General features: G+C 37.2%; 1 protein-coding gene across 1 annotated transcript in view; it reads right to left on the bottom strand.

The window, feature by feature from the left end:
* The window catches only part of LIN7A (lin-7 homolog A, crumbs cell polarity complex component), a 47,361-nt gene that overhangs the window by 22,317 nt on the left and 5,047 nt on the right, over positions 1-19,997 (bottom strand). Inside the window, exon 2 of the mRNA XM_053943990.1 lies at positions 4,988-5,106. Within this exon, the coding sequence (XP_053799965.1) occupies positions 4,988-5,106 (119 nt within the window). The remainder of the gene's footprint in view (positions 1-4,987; positions 5,107-19,997) is intronic.

The raw sequence follows: 19,997 nt of genomic DNA, 5'->3' as shown, positions 1-19,997 counted from the left end.
AGTGACAGCATTATATTGTAAACAGAACAAACAAATTTTAAGATTATTGAAACACAATGAAAACAGGTATTAAAATGACTCCTACATTAAAATCTTAAATTAATAATTGAATAAAAGAATAAATGAGGATTTTTCCCTGAGTCCAGCTAACACCCAGATTGTTATATTCAGTATAGCCCTGTAAAAATGGAGTACACCACCACATTAGGACATCTGAAGTGAATGAACATCTTAAGGTTCCAGCCAGCCTTCTGCTCTCACACATGGCATCACAATATAAAGATAAGCACAGTACCACCAGATTCAGTTGTCACCACCCAGCAGCCTTCTTCTTGTCCCTTAATATTTGCAAAGCCATACATCAGGGTTAATAATGGAAAGTGTGGGTGGGTAGCTTGAGGAAATGACCAGATAAAAAACCATTGCACATCAGCAGCACTAGGATTCTGGACATTCAGATCGCTAAGGCATGGAAATGAAACTAGTAATTAAAGGAAATCATTCCAAAATACTGACTAGGCTTATTAAACTATCCTACCTAATACATAATGAAACTATGATTTTAATACTATACAACATGGGCAAGTATATCTCTAAAGTAACTAGGGAGCATCAGGACTTCATGAAAGACATGGGTCAGTGTTCTACCATTGCCATTTTCATGTCTGTAAGTCAACAGCGGTCTTTAAATGTCCAGGATGCCCTGTTTATATTTTATAGCAAGCTTAAAAAGGTTTTAAACTACTGAGGTAGGAACTGAACTATTTTCAAAGACAATATGCTTTCCCAATTACTAATTTCATACAAGATGGACAAGATTAGAGTACTTTGTGTTGATTGCTCCTCCTTTGTCAGTGACTGAATCCTACAAAATTGCTTTTCTGTGATGACGTGATATTTTGGTGGGAGTCATAACAATATAAAATAATGTGCCTGGTTGCCACACCACATTTTTATCTGATTAATTTTGGCATTGATTCACCATAGATATTTCCTAATGAGATCTTCTTTCAAACAATATCTACACAACAAAAACTTTAGATTTAACCTTGAAATGGAAAATTGAATAGCAAAGGCAAGCTGGGAGAAAAAAAAATACACCTGAATATTACATATTCAATACACAGAAATGGAAATCAGGGAATCAACCTGAAAAAAAACTTTGCTCACCAGGAGATGCAAGTGTTTATTAAACTGTAATGTTATTCTCCTGGTGCTTGACCACCAATTATCAGATGTTAGCAGTAAATGAAATTCATATAAGCTGCTAAGGCATGTCACATTTTCTTGTTGTTGATCCACAGTGTTTTGCTCAGCTTTTTATTCTATCATCTGTGCCCACAGGTCTTTAGGGTTTCTTGCCAGACCAGAAATTCACCTTTACAGTTCTTACAACTTCCTTTTGCTGACTTATAACAATTAAAGTAACTTTATCAATTAGGTTGTCTAGTTTCATGTTGCATATGAATGTTACTTCTCAGTAGCTCAACTATGCATTCACTTTCACAGCCCTTCATTTATTCCAGTAACCCCTTGGAAATGAGATGACTATAACATAGCAACAGCTTTAAATAAACAGCAAAAACATTTAGAAGGGTAAAGGACTTAATGGTATAATGGAAAAGATTTGTGCAAGTTTTATTACATGACAAAGCTATAGAAGCCTAATTATTCTTCATGTAGCTAGGGAGCTTTTAAAATAAGTAATTTTAAAACAAAATTAATTTTTTTTCCAAACTGACTTTCGGTTTGATCAGACTTTGGTTAACTTGTTTTCTGGTCTAGGGGTATTCACGTGAAAGGGAAATACTGAGGCCATTATACACTTCAATGATTTCCATTCTTTTCAGAGCTAATCCATATTCCTGCCTAGTGCCAGACAGAATATTTCAGTTGGTGGCACTTATATTTAGCTAAGTGAGAACCATTAATCACCATTTCCTAACATAGCATCCTTGAAAAATGCTAAAGTACTTCTATTTAAATTTCATTCACTCAGTCACTTTAAAAAAAAATTATTTCTATGGAATATTAGTGTAGGGATTTGAAATTTGATTTACTAAATAGATTACCATAAATACAATTAATTACAGCCATTAGACAGATTCCTACACATTCGATTAGAATGTATGCCATCTAATATTGTATCTCATACTTTTAAAGGCTAATGGGTCATGAAAGTAACCTCCTGCTTCTGTAGTTAAAGAATTCCTACTTGTAGAATGGACAAGACACAGTTAGTACAGGGCATATTGCATTTCATCTTTGATCCTTTCACCTACACTCAGCCCAATGCTGAGTTTCTCTAGGACTTATTTTAACACGCAATCTCACTGGACAGTTAAGTTTCCATAATTTCTTGGACTGGAAAATGAAAATTTTTATTTTACAAAGTTCCTCCATTATGGTGTTTACAGAACTACAAAAGTCTGCCTTAATCTCTCTTACTAGATTTTCTGATGAAAGAAAATAAGGCTCAGATCTTGCATTATCGAATGAACACAGCACACTGCAGATCTGAATATCTGAATATCTGCATATGTATAAAATTTCAGAATTTGCATACTAACACAAAGCCTATCTCCTCATCCCATTTTGATTACTCCTACCTACAGTTCACACCTGGTCTGCTTCACTCCCACTTTTCTCATTATTCCCAACTGGCTGCTGTGCATTCTCTTGTAATGTCAACAACTTTTCTTCTCTAGTCTGTGTAGGCGCTAATAAAGAAAATTAAAATCTAGTCACCATACTCTCACATCTTGCACTAAGGTAAGAAAAGATGAACAATGGGAGAGAGCATTTGTAGAGAAATGCCTTGTCTAGGCTTAGCTATCTCAAACTCAAACACACAGAAAGATTGAAAGTGCCGTTCAATAAATTCCAGTGTACATGAAGGACATACAAGTAGGGCATCCCCAATTAATGACATGACACAGCTCAGATACCCTCCCAATCCCTCTTGCAGTGCTTGGAGATGGCTAACAATGTAATGTGACCAAAATATTCCATGCTTTTATATTTTTTTATATAGAAGCAATTATTTTCTAAGTTTTCCAACAGCTCTTCAACTGGTAGAAAAAAAGTGAGTTACAGTCTAAATATCTGCCAAGAACTTAATGTAGCTGAAAAGAGCAGCCACATGTAGAACGACCTTAAATACTCACAAGGTACATATATCAATCCTCCCACTCTTCCTAAATGAAAAGATTTATTATTGGGCCTTTTATATTTGAATTTTTGTTTCTAAAAGATTTACACACATTTCAGAGAATGGTACAATTTTTTTGGGTGTAGACATTTTGTTCTCTGCTAGTGATATGTTAGAAAAATACGTTATATATAAACTTAGTAAGAAATACATTTTTTTGTTTATGAAGTTGGCAGAACTGTTTATTCATCATCACTCAATTCTTGTGTAACAACTAGCTCCAGTAACATATAGGTTGTCTTTACACAATACTCTGTAAAGTCCTTTTGTGACACTGAGATGATTTTGTCAAGATCTACTTTCAGTTCATTGAACTGAGAAAGCATTTTTCTAAGCAAACTTCCTTGTTCTTAAATTTTGTGTCTGCTTTTGCTAAAATTGTTTTCTTGAGACTAATATAAATTTGTTAAGATTTCACTGACAATGCTGCAAAGACTCAAAGCTGCCTTTAACAATTGGAGTACCAGGCCCAACTATCGGAAGAAAACCCCAAACAATCCCACAACTTTTCTATGTTCTGTGGTTACTTAAAGAAGCATTTAGTTTGCTTAAATGAAAGGACTAGTCAGAATATCAGCTTTTGAGGGTACACAGTGCCATTATTTATTGTCAGGGAACACTATTATTTATTGTCAGGGAACACTGTTCCCTTTAAGAAGTCTTGAAAACTGCAATTTAATTAGGTGGAAGCCTCTCTCTGATTCTCACACTGAAGAATATATTCCATAAAACAAAGAGTGTATTTCATTTTGCTTATTAAACTAATGTCGGTTCATCTCTTTTTTTCTTTCAGCCACTCAGTAGTCCTCTCAATCAATCTGCTCCTGTTGCCTAGTTATCAGGAGCTCAATTTTGCTACCATTGAGGGAACATTAGATTCCCCACTGATTTCAGCAATGGAGGGTTAGTTCCAGGTAGTAGACAGACAAACTGAAACCGAAGTTCTTACAGGTTTTCTACTAAAAAGATGTTGCCTTCATTACAGCATTTAGAGCTGCTTCTGTTCATCAGGCTAAGAGTCTCCTTGGTTTAGTAGGTAAAATATCTGACACAATGTTGTATTAAACCATGTTTTCTTTCTAATAAACTTCCAACAGAAGTGTTCGTAGTTTAACTGCTTTAAAGATACTGCTTGTGTGCATGTAGAACTGCGGTGCATCTTCTCTAGCTTGACTTGAATAAAACAATTACTATTTATCTACTGTTGGGCAGAGTTTAGGAAGGCCCTGATCATAGCTGGTAGTGGAATGATCACAGTTCTTAGCAGTATGACAAGGATTTCTGACATGAGGAGCAAAGCCCATTGGGACCCAACCACTGAGTTCCAAGGTAAGATTCCTGTCAGCGCAGTTAACTTCATTCTTGCCCCTTTTGGCTGTCACTGCATTCTGATTTTATCAGCACCGCCCTATCACACACCTGAGCTCAAAGGAGAGGCATTCAAGCTTGCGCTGACCCAAACTGGCATGACCCCTTATCCCAGCACAGTGCTGTACAGGTTACCACAGACCCTCAAACAATGTGAGCAGAATACTAAAGTACTAATTAATCACCCTTTCTCCTCAGCAAGGCTGATTGCCTCAGGCCTGATGTCTTGCTGACGCAACTGTTCTGTGTCTGCTTTTCAGTAACTTCTATGTTCTGTACAGTAGCAGGCAGCTACAGACACATCTCACATCCATCATCCTTTATACAACGCAGCACTGAAAGGCAAATATGCTTTTCTTTACTGAGTAATGTTAGTCTGAGAAATAACTAGAAATCTCAGATTCATACCTCTCTGATAGCTGTACAAAACTCACTCTGCAACACCTTCTTTAGAGACTGTAGCTTGTGTACTGGTACTTCTCCAGACTCCTGCAGTTTCTCCAGTAACTCAATTGCTCTTGCAACATCTGAGTAGGGAAAACAAAAGGGATACAGGTCAGTATAAACAGTGACTAATAAATTACTAAAAAGAGCACATTGACTGTCATTTTAAATTTAAAATCAGCTTTACCTACACATACTGTATTAGTCTTGGGTCATAACAGGCTTTGCTAGGCAACAACACTGCTGTTGAGATATCCAAATCCCAAAGTACAGATAAACCATGCATGTACACGTACAACAGACAGAGAGAGGTTCAGTCTTAGCAGAAAACAATCTTTGGAACAAAGGTACAAGTTCAAAGTGGCTAATCTGTATTAGAACTAAAAGATTTCTTACTTTCTCCACAAGAGAGAATGGCACAGGAAAAACATAGGGTTTGCTTTCAGAAAATCTGAAAAAAGAATCTGAAGCTGTGTCTTTATGTAAGCACCCTCAGGATGACAATGCGCAAGAAAAAATATGTGATCTTTTCTTTTTATAAATCTAAATCAACGAATAAAGTTTGCGAGAGGTGGGTAAAGTTTGCTCTGGAAGAGTGGGAAGTCTACTAGAGAAGAGTAATGTTCTTGTCTAGGTCTCCAAAGATCTACTACACAAAACCCATATGACCTGCAGAAATACATGGAGAAATGCACTACCTAAAATAAAATACATGGAACAGTATTTTTGGTGACCTGACTTCTCCTTAAGCACGTGTGTATTGTCAAGGAAAGACCGAAGTGTCTCTGAAGAGCAGTCCAGAGGGCTTAAGCCATATTGAATGGTGAGTGGGATTCTGGTCTGGCTGAACAGTACCAGTACCTTCACTCAAATTTTTTCTCTTTAATACTAGTTCCTAATTTACAGCTATTACCAAAATACATCAAAAAAAACCCAAACCAACCCATAAGACGCCCAACAGTCCTTTATAGCTGGGGACACAGAGGCATAAGAAACAGTGGCTGGTCTTATGGAGAGTAGTCACACTGTCTTACATTAGGAGTGAACTGAGCAAAACACATCCTGGTCAGTCTTCAGGATGGCAGAGGTTAAGCAGAGGGGATTTTCTCCTCTGCCACTTCATGGCTGCCTTCCAGCTTTTCCTTTAAGTTTGCCAGTAGAGCTGAACCTGGCAATGCTGCCATCTTGACTGTGTGGCCATTTTCACATCTTCTCGTGTCTTTTGCATAGCCACCACAGTCACTACTGGCCAGTTACGCCACTCTGCTAAACATAGGTCTGTATCCCAGCGAAGAAATGAATGCATGGTATTAAATGATAAAACAGTATTTGAAGCATTTTAATTCTGTGTTTTAAGTGCAGAAAAAAACCCCCCACTTCTCCCTTCAACCACACAACTCCAGAATTACTACAATGTCTAGAAGCAACCTTACATTATTCTCCTTTCTGATGACAAAGATCGTACTGTTCGTGACTGGGAGATTATGCTAATTGCAACAGTTCTTACAATCCTTGGCTTGTAAATGAGCTATACTGACCAGACATCTGATGCAACAAAGACATGAGAAATCTTCTGGAAATAGAAAAAATACATGACAGTGGATGAGCTGCAATAGGAAAAAAAAATCATAATAATAAAATTTGTGTTTATAAGAAAAACATTATTATCCACTGCATCAATTTATCTTTTCCACTGGAAAAGAATAGATGACATCTCAAAAAATTTACGATTTAATTAAAAGAGGCCCTTGTCAGCATGGTAGCTGCTGCCTTAGTAGATTAACAAACACCTAAACAATTCTCAAGCTTTTTTAGAGGCCTTTGCGAAAAGAGAGTTCAAATCATGAGAGGAAGCACAGCAGAAAGCACAGTGTTTCTTTCAAGAGGATGATCACTTAGTGGGCTATAGCTTGCATGGCAGAGCAGTCTTGGAGCTCATAAACTTTCAGAGGAAACTAACCTGACCCTGCATTCAACAATTGCACCTGAGCTTTTGTTCTAAGCAGCACTTCAGCTGCTACTGGGCATCCAGTCCATGCTACGAGATCAGAGCTGTATCAAGCAAGATCCCTCTAAAACACTTACTGAAGTGATGATCAGAAAGCTAAAAGGAGATAATAAGGCCATGGAAATCATGAAAAAATTAGATTCTAAGAGAAGAATATGACTGATAAGAGCTAATACATCAAAGAAGATGGTTTTAAGATTTAAGTAGCAGTAAATACACTTGTAGCAAGAATCATTTCAATAGAGTGAAAAAAAAATTACAAAACATTTAGTATCATGGAATCACAGAATCATTTAGGTTGGAAACCTAATATGAAAACCTAATACAATTTTTTATGTTCTCAGTAATAACAATGTTGTTACAATGATTTTTTAACAAAGCTATTGAATGATTTGCCTTGGAATTTTTCTTCATCTGCCACACAAGACTTGTAGCTAGTTAAGTACTGAATCCACAATCCCCAGTTATTACTACTAGTTGGTGTAAACTGATACATTAGACAGCAAAAAACAATTGTATGATTTATTCTGAAGAAGCTTCAACAGCCTACCATAATAGAATAGATAAAGCCTCTGTAATTCATGTTATATATGATAGCTATTGACATAATCTAAATCAGACTGGGGTCTTATCCAGTCCAGTTCAGGTAAGTTTTGAACTGTCTTAGCCTCTCACCAGCTATAGCTGTAAAAGATAATACCAGAGATGGCAGATTGGTTGCTATTTTGCAGTTGTTTTGAAATGTTATCACCACACCTGAAAGTTCTGGGAAACAGCCCACATTTCTATAGTCCTGAAATAAACTATAGTAAATGAGACATTTGTAATGATTGGAAGGAAACATAAAAAGCTTTAGCCACATTAATCAATCTAAAAGAGTTAAGTACAGGTCTAAACATTTCTGTAGGGCATAGGTCAGACTCTAGAAAATAATTAATCACTTTTAAAGGGATGAGTGTTACTCATCTTCTGGTTGAATAGTCTAGCACGGGTGTTTACTATGTAGCCTCATAGGCAAAACTGGGCACTAAGTTGTCATTTGCCAATACTAGATTACTTTACTTTCTGACTCAGAAGTGATTGGAGGTAAATAAAAGCAGAATATCCCAAAGCAATCTCAGTTTTCACACTTCCAAATTCATCCAGCATATTGAAATACATGAATGCTGATGCCCAATTTCCTGCTTTGATTTATTATTGACCTATCCATTAACAATGAGCACTCTTCTTTCTCTTGTCACCAATAGGCCCATAGCTTGCTCAATTTGGCAATGACTTGTGGGATATTGCTCACAGAAGAGAGAACAGTATATAAATTACAGAAGGAAAATGAGTCACATATTCAGGGCCAAAGCTGTTGGTTGTCAGCTGATGCTTTGTCAAGAGCAAAATATAATACTGTGCACAAAACAGATGACTTTGAGCCGGCTAAAAATGTAAAAACGTGAGTGTATAAAATATGACCTCATGAAATAGGCTGTATTTCCTTCCATTAATAACTTTGAAGAGGAAACTTTAGGACAGGTTAAAAAGTGAAGTTTAGCAGTGCACAAGAGCTTAAGTGATGCACAGGCTTCTTCCTGATGGTTCTCTCAAGTTGAACTCCAGCTATAATGAGTAAGTGCTCAACGAAGTGATATGACTGGCAATGAGTAACACTTCAAAGTTACATTAAATAAAGCATATAGCAGGTAATCTGTCCCTGTTGAAGTCAATTACAGAGCACTGTCATATGTTTGACAAATACTGCTAAGATAATTTTCTTGTATCAATCCATCTTTGATTAAAAATCTAACTAGTTTTGCTTGTAAATGCTATCACCAATGATTTGTTCTTAAATACCATTTTCTTACATAGCTGTGAAAAGGGCAAATGGATGAAAAGAGTGTGTGTGTATTTACATAGCTATATGTTTAAAAATTATTGCAATTATGTTAAAACTAGTTAAGTTCTATTTAAATGAAATATCCTTACTTTTTATTTCCTTTGTCCTCTCTTGAAGCAAAGATACTTATTTCTGAAAAGGACTGTTTTGCGTACTCTCATACATTTTCCAAAATACGAACTCCATTATGCTAATATGAAACTTGTGCTGATGTGGTTATTGTCATTTCCCCCATTCTCAATGGTAGGAATTGACAGATAATGCAGGTAAAATTATTCCTTTGTATTCTATGATATATACATCTTAAAAGAAATATGCACTTACTTCCCCTCCCTTACTAAATCCAACTCTCAGCACACATTTAATTTTTTGTTTTCTCATACATATGCACAATTCCTCTCTCTCCCATTCTGCTTAACATTAATTCCTCTTTTTTCTTCTCATCATCATGTTTGCCTACAGCCTTTCAGGAAATAATACTTTCAGTGTGGTGGGTCACATTATCAGTGGAACACAGAGAAGGCAGGGGGCTATGGGTGGATGGAATGTATTTTATCAAGTGCACTCATCAGAAGAAAAGCATGACTCTCAGAAAAAAAAAATCTTCATTTCAAGTATTCTTTTGGTATTTTCATTTGAATGATGTTCCACTTGCACTGCTAGCAGGACACAAGCAGAAGATTACTATACAAACCCTTGAGGAAACCACTAGAACATAGAAGTAGCAGGATACTGTACTGCAATACAAGTATACACTGTATAGATCATGTATACATATATATACAGCTGAGTGCAGTTGAAAAAAAAGGTCACCTGGCTTAATTTTCTCTTTGTTCTGTTATATATGGTTTTTACTTGCTGGCTTTTGTTCACTTGCACTGTAGACTGATCTCTTTTATTTGCTAGACATTTAAAAAGCAAATACTTTTTCTAATACAGCTTTTACAACTTGAAAGCAAATTATGAATCCACAGAATGAATCCTGGCTGGTCTGAACTTGGTGCTCTTTCACATTACCACTAAAATTGAGTAGACTAGGCTTACAGGATTCTCTGAAAGTTGTCGAGGTTGAGGTTTTACTCTGGTAGATTTTGTGCAGGGTTTATATTTGTTTCAGTTTAGTCAGGTTGAAAATTACTGAGAAAAATATAACAAATTATTTTAGCATGCTAAATGTGTTTCATTTAATACCTAAGTGACTCTTGGAAAAGAAGGTATATGCATGTCTTATACTGCAAAATGATATATCAAGGTAAGTGTCTATCTAACCTTCCTTTTTTGTGCTAGTTTATGAGAGAATTGGTCTGCAATCTTTAAAATAAATATATTATCATCTGACTTAAGAGAATATTAGGCAGTTAAATAGTAGCTGCAATGCCATGTAATATCAGTTTGGGTCAAAACAGTAATCATACAGAAACACAGCATTTCTTTACTCTGGTAAGTACTTTAGAATTAAGCTGTTGAGCTGTTCCCAAAGCCAAAATATGGTGACCTCTTGTACTATCAAGGTATTAGAGAACAGGTTTCTCATCTTCTTGAGGTCTTCCTATGCCTCATTCCTTTTAATTCTGGGGATTGTCACTGCATTAGTATGCTGGTTATTAGGAAAAGTAAATGCATAAACACCAGCCTTTGATTTCTCAACGAGGTAAAACATCACTACAAATTGACAGCAAGGTACTTGTCAAGTCTCTAAAATATTCATTAGCTTCACCATATCATTACAGAATAATAATCCTGGAAATCTGCAAGCTCTGTTCTGTTGTGCCTGAAGACCTTTAATCAGACTGAAGGTGAAGAATTTTCATGACATAAAAGGTCCTTATAACTGCCAGTAGTTTTTCATTCCTCTAATACTTGCATTCAGGTTCTGTTATTCCTTCAAGCTCATAAGAATATATTCCATAGTTCTTAATGTTATTCTGTCAACTTTTTATCATTATTCCACAGGCCTATACAGGATGCTTTATTATATTTAGCAATCTTCTGCAAACACTGTCAAATGACAGCAGGTAATCAATGGCTGGGAAATCAAAATTCAGTGGTGATTAGCAAAGTTCATTCATAATTCATAGCCAACAGCACTAGTACATTGTATCAAAGTATTTATGTGACTTCATGGTTAAAGCACCAGCTTTGGAAAAATTTCAGTGTCTATCTCTGCAAAATGTTTTGTATTACCAGAATTCTGCTGTCAGCCACTGGTTTTATATAACATGACAAGTCTTACTCTTACAATACCAGACTGCCCAATATGCTTACATTCACCTCTTTGGTGCCTCGCTATCAGCACAGTGCTCCTCTAAATTCAGAGGTCCTTCCATTAACTTAATGTATTTATTTAGTCTAATCTGGAGAGTTCAGAAATGTTGAGGGAAAGAGCAGCCTTTTTTCTCATTTAAATTGATATGTTCATCTTGCTCCAAATTTCATACTAATCAGTAAGTGTAAAGATGTACTTCACCATGATAAATCACACTCGATGTACAGGGAGCATTGAGCTAAACTGTTAGAAAGCAGCAATATTATTTAACACTTCATAGTATGCACCTGTAAGGTCTATTCAAATTAATAAGAATAAGCAAGATTAAGCAAGAATAATACTATCAGTGCTTTCACACTTTGGTTTAGATGATATGGGTAGCAGTAACAATGCAGTAGCATTGTGTCCAAGACTGAGCACCAAGATGTTTCCTATTACCATCCGAGTAGCAGTTGCATCTGGACAGTTTTCCTTATCTCCTGTTAATAGGCCCATCAATGTCTCCCCTCATGACTCAGAGATAACACTCTCCAAGAGCCAGTTCTGTTTAACAGGTGATTAAGAACACACCTTGTGACTCAAAATAACATCAGCCCATTGTGAGATGCTCCGCCCAGAGGGAGAAGCTAGGCATTCCCACCTGGATAATTCCACCAGGAATTTCTAGACAGAAAGGCAGCCTTTCCACAGGTTTCCAAGAAGACACAGCAACCACTTCTGCCACTCCAAGAGGACTGCAGCCACTCCAATTTGGACTGCTACCAGCACGCTGGCCAAAGCGGGTGTCAGGTTGTATTCTGACTTTGCCAGTGGTCTTCCTTTTGTATCATTGTGTGTATTTTTGTCTTTTGTTTTCCCTTTTCCCAATAAATTGTATTTCTGACTTGGAGTCTCTCACTGGTTTTGCTTTCAAACCAGAACACATTGTCACTTTACAGTCCTGCAGTTAAACATTACTACGAATACATAAATAAAAATAACAAAAAACAACTGTACAGAGGTCTCATAACTCATCTTCTGCTGAGGGTTTCAGCTGCTGCACTTTTGACGTAGACATGGACAGCTCAGTGACTCACCTTCAACTGTTGTTACACTCAATGAGGAAGAACAGACATTTTGAGGCTACCATTCATCTGTCCTACTTTACATGAAATGAATCATCCTCTAGGGTGCCTTGTCCCTTTTTTGACTATAAAGGAAGACTAGATGATTACCTCAGATGTAAATGTCTGCATCCTACATATCAGGCATCTACATCAGTATGATGAAACCCACTCTTACTGTCCAGATACATAAAGACTCATGCAAATTTATCTCCCTGTGGTCTAGGAGACATCATACCTCAGAAGAGTTACATTTGACAAGAGAAGTGTCATTACAAGGCAGGCCAATGTGGTTTTGATTTAAATCTTTTTAAAATGCCTTAACAGATTATTTTATGGACTTTTTTTCTTCTTAAGGTATGAGAAAAACTCAGGAAGTCATGAGCTATAATTGAGTATATGTCTGTCTATCTCTTTTGCCTGATGTGAGATGATTCCCCTCAAAAACATTAATGGTATATCCCCATGAGTTTCTACATACATTCCCCCAATGCCTGGGTCATTGGTGCCTCACTATCATCAACGTCATAATTTTCTCTGGCTACTCATCAGACCTTATTTTAGTCCATATGTTTGAACTGCGCTCAGATTTGGCTCTAGATTCTCAGGCATACCACAGGCACCCAGGTTCTGTGCTTCAGTCCATTTCTCAGACACAGAGCCTGTGATGCAACTGCTGCATAACCCAGGGCAGTGCTATATACCATGAGTTTTCCCAGCAGCTTTGGCAGCAACACCTGAACAAGACAGGCTGGTCTGCATGTGTGAGATTGATCTGTAGAGTACCTAGAACTATTAAGAGTTCAACAGTTACTTAGAGGTAAGTGTCATCATTCTGTCACATTTCCAATGCTGATTTTTAAAGAAATAGTAATGAATCATAGAACAATAAAGCAAAAATTAATGGATAATTCAGGGTCATTTCAATAAGATGAGTTTCACTGGCTTAATTCAAGGCCTGAAGAGCAATAATGCAATTAGAATTTTCAAAGATGAGCATTTAAAATGAACCTTAAGGCCTAATAATTTTTAAACACTGATATAATTTTTCTTCTTCCAAATTATTAGCTTCATTCCAATTTTGAAAGCAATCAGGATGAGGTGCATAAATATGAGTTTGAAAATTTTCACCAGAAGGTTTTGCCATCTGTGAGAAAGATGAAATTACAGCTACAACAACCTTTTACATTTGACAACACCCACTGCTTTGTATAGAAGACATTGAATATAGCATCAGTGTAAAAACAAGATATCAAATTATCCTTTAAAAGAAAAGATCAAAACATAAAGCTGAAAATGCAAAGAACAGAAGAGCATTGAAAACTATGGTATTTTCTAATGCAGTACTTATAACAAAATCTTGTGATTTTTCCCCTAAATTAGCTGTAGAGGGAAAGGAAGGTAAGATTACTTTTTTAAAAAGGTAAAATTTCTTCCCTTCATATGTAGTTTTGACTTCATAATGTTTCATCATACCTGCTCTTTGTGATCATAACTATGATTTATAGTTAGCCTCTCGCTGATGAACAGAACAGTTAAGACATGATTTTGATCCTTTCTTTTTGACTAGGTACAGCTAGCTACAAATATGTTACAAAAAGACAACAGTTTGTCTTAAAGTTTATTTTGTATTCAAGTAAGTACATATTATTTATATAAGGAATATACAAGCATTTATTATTTAACATTTATTTCTTGAAGGTAGCAGGGTATTCTGTAGTTTCTGACTTTGTGTTATTTAAATTCTCAATCCTTCTGAAAGCATTTATTTAAAAAATAGAGATCACAGGTGTTTAAAGCAGTTACCTACCTACACAGGACATGTTATGTTCTGTCCAACTTCTGGAAACTGTGAAGTAACAAAAAAAATCCTTTGAAGGAAAGCTATAACTTGCTGAGAAATTCAGTATGGTGAATACACCCAGCCTTAATTAATTAAGTTCCTACAAGCTGAACTACGTGAAAGCAAGGAAACTGCCTGCTGCCTTCTGTAGCAAGAAACATCAGGTAAAGTAATGCATTGATAATTTCACCAGCCTCTCGTCTTCTCTTGATCACATCACTTGATCTTATAGTATCAGTTCTGTGCTGGCAAACACCGCTCACAATGCTGGCATGAAGCTCCTTTAAACACTAAACACTCTGGACACTTGGCTGGAACATCAACTGTAAACACTTTAGAGGTTCTGGTTCCAGATTAGAAGAAAAATAAAGGGTTGATACATTAACATAACCTGAGGACTTGAATGTAATATTTACTTTTGTGTTTTCCACCTCAAGTATATAGAGGAAAAATATTCAAATCAGTGAAGGAATTGAAAATTTGACCAAGCTAGAAGCAGAAAACAGAAATTATTACAATAAATAAGCTAGCCTGAACAAAGAAAAACAGAAGGAAAAAACAAAACACTTTTCTCTTAGCTAAAATCCATTCTCTTGGTCCCCTGCCTAAGCAAAATCCAGTATTTATACAAACTATGTGAGCATCACAAAACAAAACTACTGGCATATGGGCAACCTCATGCCTTTCCCACAATGCTACTTTCAGTGTATGTTTTTAGTCTGCATCACAGAGATTTCTGTTGGCAGGGAAGAAGATGAGAAGAGGGGGAAAAAAATGACCCAACAGGTGTCTCACAAAGGGAGGTAGGGTTAACTTCGTGATGCTAATTCTCCTTCACAACAGGCACTGTGTTTGAGCCAAAGCAGTAACTCTCACTTTTTCCCTGCTTGTATGTCATTACTAGAGCTTCCTGCTTCCTCCCCTCAGTTCTTATCTCTCCAGCTAATCTTAGCCTTAAATCTCTTCATGTGATTACCAGAAAGATGAGAAAGATGGCTGTGGGCTACTGGCAGTGTACATAGTGATAATACAAATTGTCACTTGAAGTCTAGAATCAGAATTTTATCTTCTATTTTTCTACATGGTATGAGAGTCTAATGAGACAACAGTGAAATACGTAATTGGTGCAAAACAATGGATGTAACACAATAATTATATGCATGTTTAACACTTTATTTGTAAGTTTAGGTAATGAGAAGAGAGTTAATAATCGGTCTTAAATTTTAGTGGATTTAATGATACTGCTTTTTGCAGATTACATGTCTCTGGTATTTGGTTACATCCCTAGTCATTTCTCAGGAAAGGAAAAAAAACCCTGTTCTTTCAAAGTGTGTAGGTGAAAACTGATAAAAGCAAGAAGAAAGTAACATAAATAAAATCCTTTGTTAATAAATCCCTGCAAAACGAGGCAGTACAGATTCATTGCTGGCAGATTTCAACAACTGATCACTGTTAGCTTTCAATTTTGAAACAAATATGATCTTCGAAGAAAGCTGTGACTGTTGAATTGCTGCAGCAATTTACAAACAAAACCTTGAAACAGAAAACCCATGTGAAACAGAAAGCTCACTGTTACCTTTACAGTTCTGTTGTTTGGTGTCCTACATGTTGAATGATCCCAATAGTTGAAACAGGAGTACTAGAACTCCTCTCAGGTTGCAGCTTGATTTTCCAAGGTATCTACCTAAGACATGAGGGGCACACGCTTTCACGTGATTCTACCCATAGGATGCAAAAGGTGATGTCTAGGAACTCCATAGCTATTACTATCACATTACAAGACTGTCAGGCTACAGAGGAGATCAGACATACAACCACCTATTTTTCCAATGACTGCTTCATAGATTTGAAAGCCATCACGCCCTCTCAAGTTTCTCTGGTCTATCTCTGTATATTATCTTTTTGCTACTGTGCTGATTCAGTAAATACTGTTTCACAAAAACACATCTGCCAAGTCTATTGAAAAGTGAAGAGATGATGATATATCCATTTCTGAGGGCTAGGACTGCTGATGATGGCCACAGTTATCCACCTAATCTGTTTCAAGTACATTCTTCCCCAACGCTTAACTGATTGTAGAGGAATTTATTCCTTAAGGTCTAGGAGATTTACTCTTTCAGAAGACATGCTTGAAATAGAAAATTAAAGAGTTAGTGGATGTGAAGGATTAGTGATTAAACATGGGCTTTTATTGAAAAGAACTAGTAAAATGTAACTTTGGTTTAGGAGAAATAAATTAAGAGCCTACTTTCAGCAAAACTCTTTCTTCTACAATTACTCCTGTTTGAATGGAAACAAAATCAATGCTCTGATGCTCTGTGTATTCATGGATACTTTATTGTTCCATCTTTTAAAAAATAAAGAACAATCATCCTCTGATCTCATCTTGAGATACGGTATTCTAATAAAAAATTTTAATCTCTTTTTCCTAATCAAGATTTTTTAATCTCTTTTTTTCTTATAATTATTAGTAAAGTAGCAGTAGAGTAACAACACATTATGAGAAGCTGTGTGCAATTTAGCTAAGTTGCATTTGAGAAATGTGAGGTTTATTTAACTACTCCATTTTGGACCCTGGTAAAACAAGTTCTCAAATATGTACATACATCTCCCTCTTTATTTAACATCTCTAAGATCCAAGCTTGTGGCTTATACACAGGAAAACATTTTTATTCTATGTAAATGTGTGTATACACAAAAATTATCAATCAAATCTTCTCATCTGAATAGAGAATTAACAGTTGAATGCTTCTCATTCAGAGGCTGACTCTTCAGCAAATGTCACAGAAGAAGATTAAGCTGACTGAAATTAACTTTGAAAATGCCTGGATTTACACATATGTTGCATCCCGGAGTTTGGGTTTAGATTAGGGTTTTTAATTTATGTTAAAATAAGTCAAGTTCTGTAATCCCGCGTTTCCCCCGTGTTGTTCCCCCCCCGCGGTTTCTGCCCCCATGTTGCCTGCTGCCGGATTCTTGCCCCTGTGCCGCTCCTGTAACCACCCTGCCGTCCGGCCCCGGGAAACCCCGTGCTGGCCGCCCCGAGCCACACGATCCCGCTCAGCCCGCTCTGGCTCGGTGCCCGCCCCTGCGGGGTTCTCTGGTTGGTCGCTGTTGCTGACATCACCGCCACGGCAGCCGCCCCTATTGGCCGGCAGGCCGTGGATCCTCTCGCCCCGCCCCTCTATAAAGCCCTATCCCGCCGGCAGTCAGACGCCATTTGCTCCCATGCGAGTGCCGGGACCGGTCGCGTCTTTCCATCGAACCGCGCCACGTGACCAATAAACCGTTCCTGCCAAGCACGGAGTAAATGGACAAATTCCTTCCTCTTTGCCGGGTCCCTAGCGCACGGTAACAGAGACTGGCCGGCCCACGCGCCCGAGACACGGAGCCGTGTCCGGGAACCCGCGGCAGCAAACCCCGGCAGCACGTGGAAGCTACGCCACAGCCGGGCTCCCAAGAGCTGCGTGCAGCCGGGGAGAGCAAAAACCCACGCCGCACACATACATATATAATTAATAATTTTATTATTTATTTTATTGTTATTTATGTAATTCATAGCACATTAGTAAATATTACTTTTAAAAATGTCAAAAATGCATCATGTAAAACAAATATTTTGTGTGTCTGCCTTCCATGTGATGGAAGGCAGAGTCACAAATTTAGAGTTATGTGCTTCAAAACGCTATCTGACTTAGCTTGGTCTCCTCTTAAATCCTTCCTTCTCATTATTTGTCTTTCTAACAACTAACCAGACTTAATAATTTTGCTTAATTCATATTTCAAATTCTATTGCATTACCTTCAAGAACAATATTTTGTATTCAAATAACACAGATCAGACAAAAACTTATATTTTTTGCACTTGCATGAGGGTCATCTATGTTTAGGAGAAATGGGCATGTACATGTCCATGTACAGCAAACAGTAAACTCAAAAGACAAATAATCTTCTGCAAAAAGCTGATGACTTCACTTGTTACATTTTTCAAAAGCTTTCTTTCTGGTAACATCATCAGAGAAGTCCAACTCAAGCAACAGGATGGAATTAAGAAAACTGTTTATTTACAAAGATTAATACATTTTTCTGAAGTTACAAAAATGTCTCAGACATTGGTATGAAACTGAAATATGTATGACCTAGCACAGGGATGTTATCTAGAAAATAAATTATCTTTTTCAACATTATCTGTAAATAGAGAGCATACATTTACAACATAGAAAATAGTATCCCTCATGCCTTCTAATCCCTAATACTCTTGCAGCCTCTTGCAAATGGTGAATCCTGCAACTGTGCAGGTTCTTGTCATAGCAGGTGCTCTTAGAGGGGTCAAAAGCAGGATACACGAGTCCACCGTACCATTTTTCTCTATGGAGGATAAATTCAGATAGACTACAATGATTCTTTCACTGCTACCATGTCTAAAGAACATTTTCATCTGGGGAGAGCAGGAAGAATTCAAGGTGCCATCGGTTTTGAAGGTGCCTCACAAACATGTCGTGACAGCACATCCATCTTCTGCAGATTCTGCTTTCTTATTAGTTACATGTTTCTGAAGGAAACATGACTGAGAATTTAGTTTTTCTCCCCTCTACATTTCACAAAGGTGACTTAATGCTAAAAGCTGCCATGAGTTCTGTAGCAGATGTTTCCATCTGTCTGCATAGAGGTACAGCTCCCACTTTCCATGTCACCATGCATCACCAGGCATCAGCCCTACTCTTCAGGTAGGCCTGAAGGACAAGGCCCTACCTAGAAGGGGAAGCCCAGCCTAAAAGATGTGCTCCTATGGATGCCCAGCTGCCTCAAGCATATCCCATCTTGCAAAGAGCTCCCATGTGCCCCAGCACTTCTTCAGGTGAGGACTCTACAGAGACATTTAAGCTGGACATGTGTATTAAATTTTAAACCCATGTATATTTACACCACTTGTGAACATCAGAGGTGACATGTATTTGTTTCCATGACATGACAGAGGGTATTTGCTTCCACTCCAGCTCTAGAATTCCAGGTGGCACAGCTGAACTACATATCTAACTAACCAATGCTTTAACTGTACAGATTCTCATCAAGTGTCCCAGTCAACACCCACAAACCACTGTCTCAATCCACTTACCTTAATCCATCCTTTCAGAAAAATACATTAAAAAAAAAATCAAATAAATGGTAACACTGATGTAAAAAAACCCAAGCATTTTAGCCTGAAACTAGAATTGTTGCTTTTCTTTCTATCCCTACAAACATTAGTTTTTTTGTTCTTGAAAGAATGAATTTGGTTATTTATATGTCCTCAGTTGGCACATCAAGAAGAGAAATGTTAGACTTGAAGTGTGTGGCACTTGCAGATGGATTTTTCAATTTTAGCATGCTAAACTGAAGAGCAAGAGAAGACATCCCCATGACAGACAGGCAGCCAGGCAGGGAACAGCACATCACTTAGCACTGCTCCACAGGGCTTCACCCTGTGCAAAAGAGATCTGGCTTTATGCTGCTCCCCTCTCAAGGACTGTATTTCACACTTGATGAATCTGATTTTCTCTTCCTGATGAGCATGTTTTATCTTTTTTCCAAGATAATATACATTATTATAATGTATGCACAGCCTGATGCAACTTATGTTCGATACAATTTGTGTTGTATATGGGCACAGATGGGGAAGCAATCCCCAATTCTGTAGGCTATGAGGATGCAGTGAGAAGAAAAATGAAAAGAAGAGATTAAGAGAAAGGAAGGAGGAGTACTTCAGCAAGTACCTACGTATATTAATGGTCAGGTGCCATCTACTACCACATCTGAAGTTTGTCTAACAGCTGATGACAATTCCAAGCTCATTCATATTCTGATTTCTTGTCACTGAACATGGTCCTTTA

Source organism: Vidua chalybeata, chromosome 5 (assembly GCF_026979565.1).
Source record: "Vidua chalybeata isolate OUT-0048 chromosome 5, bVidCha1 merged haplotype, whole genome shotgun sequence".
Lineage (NCBI taxonomy): Eukaryota > Metazoa > Chordata > Aves > Passeriformes > Viduidae > Vidua > Vidua chalybeata.
Note: the sequence above shows the minus strand (reverse complement) of the source record. Positions and strands in the feature narration are given on the sequence as shown.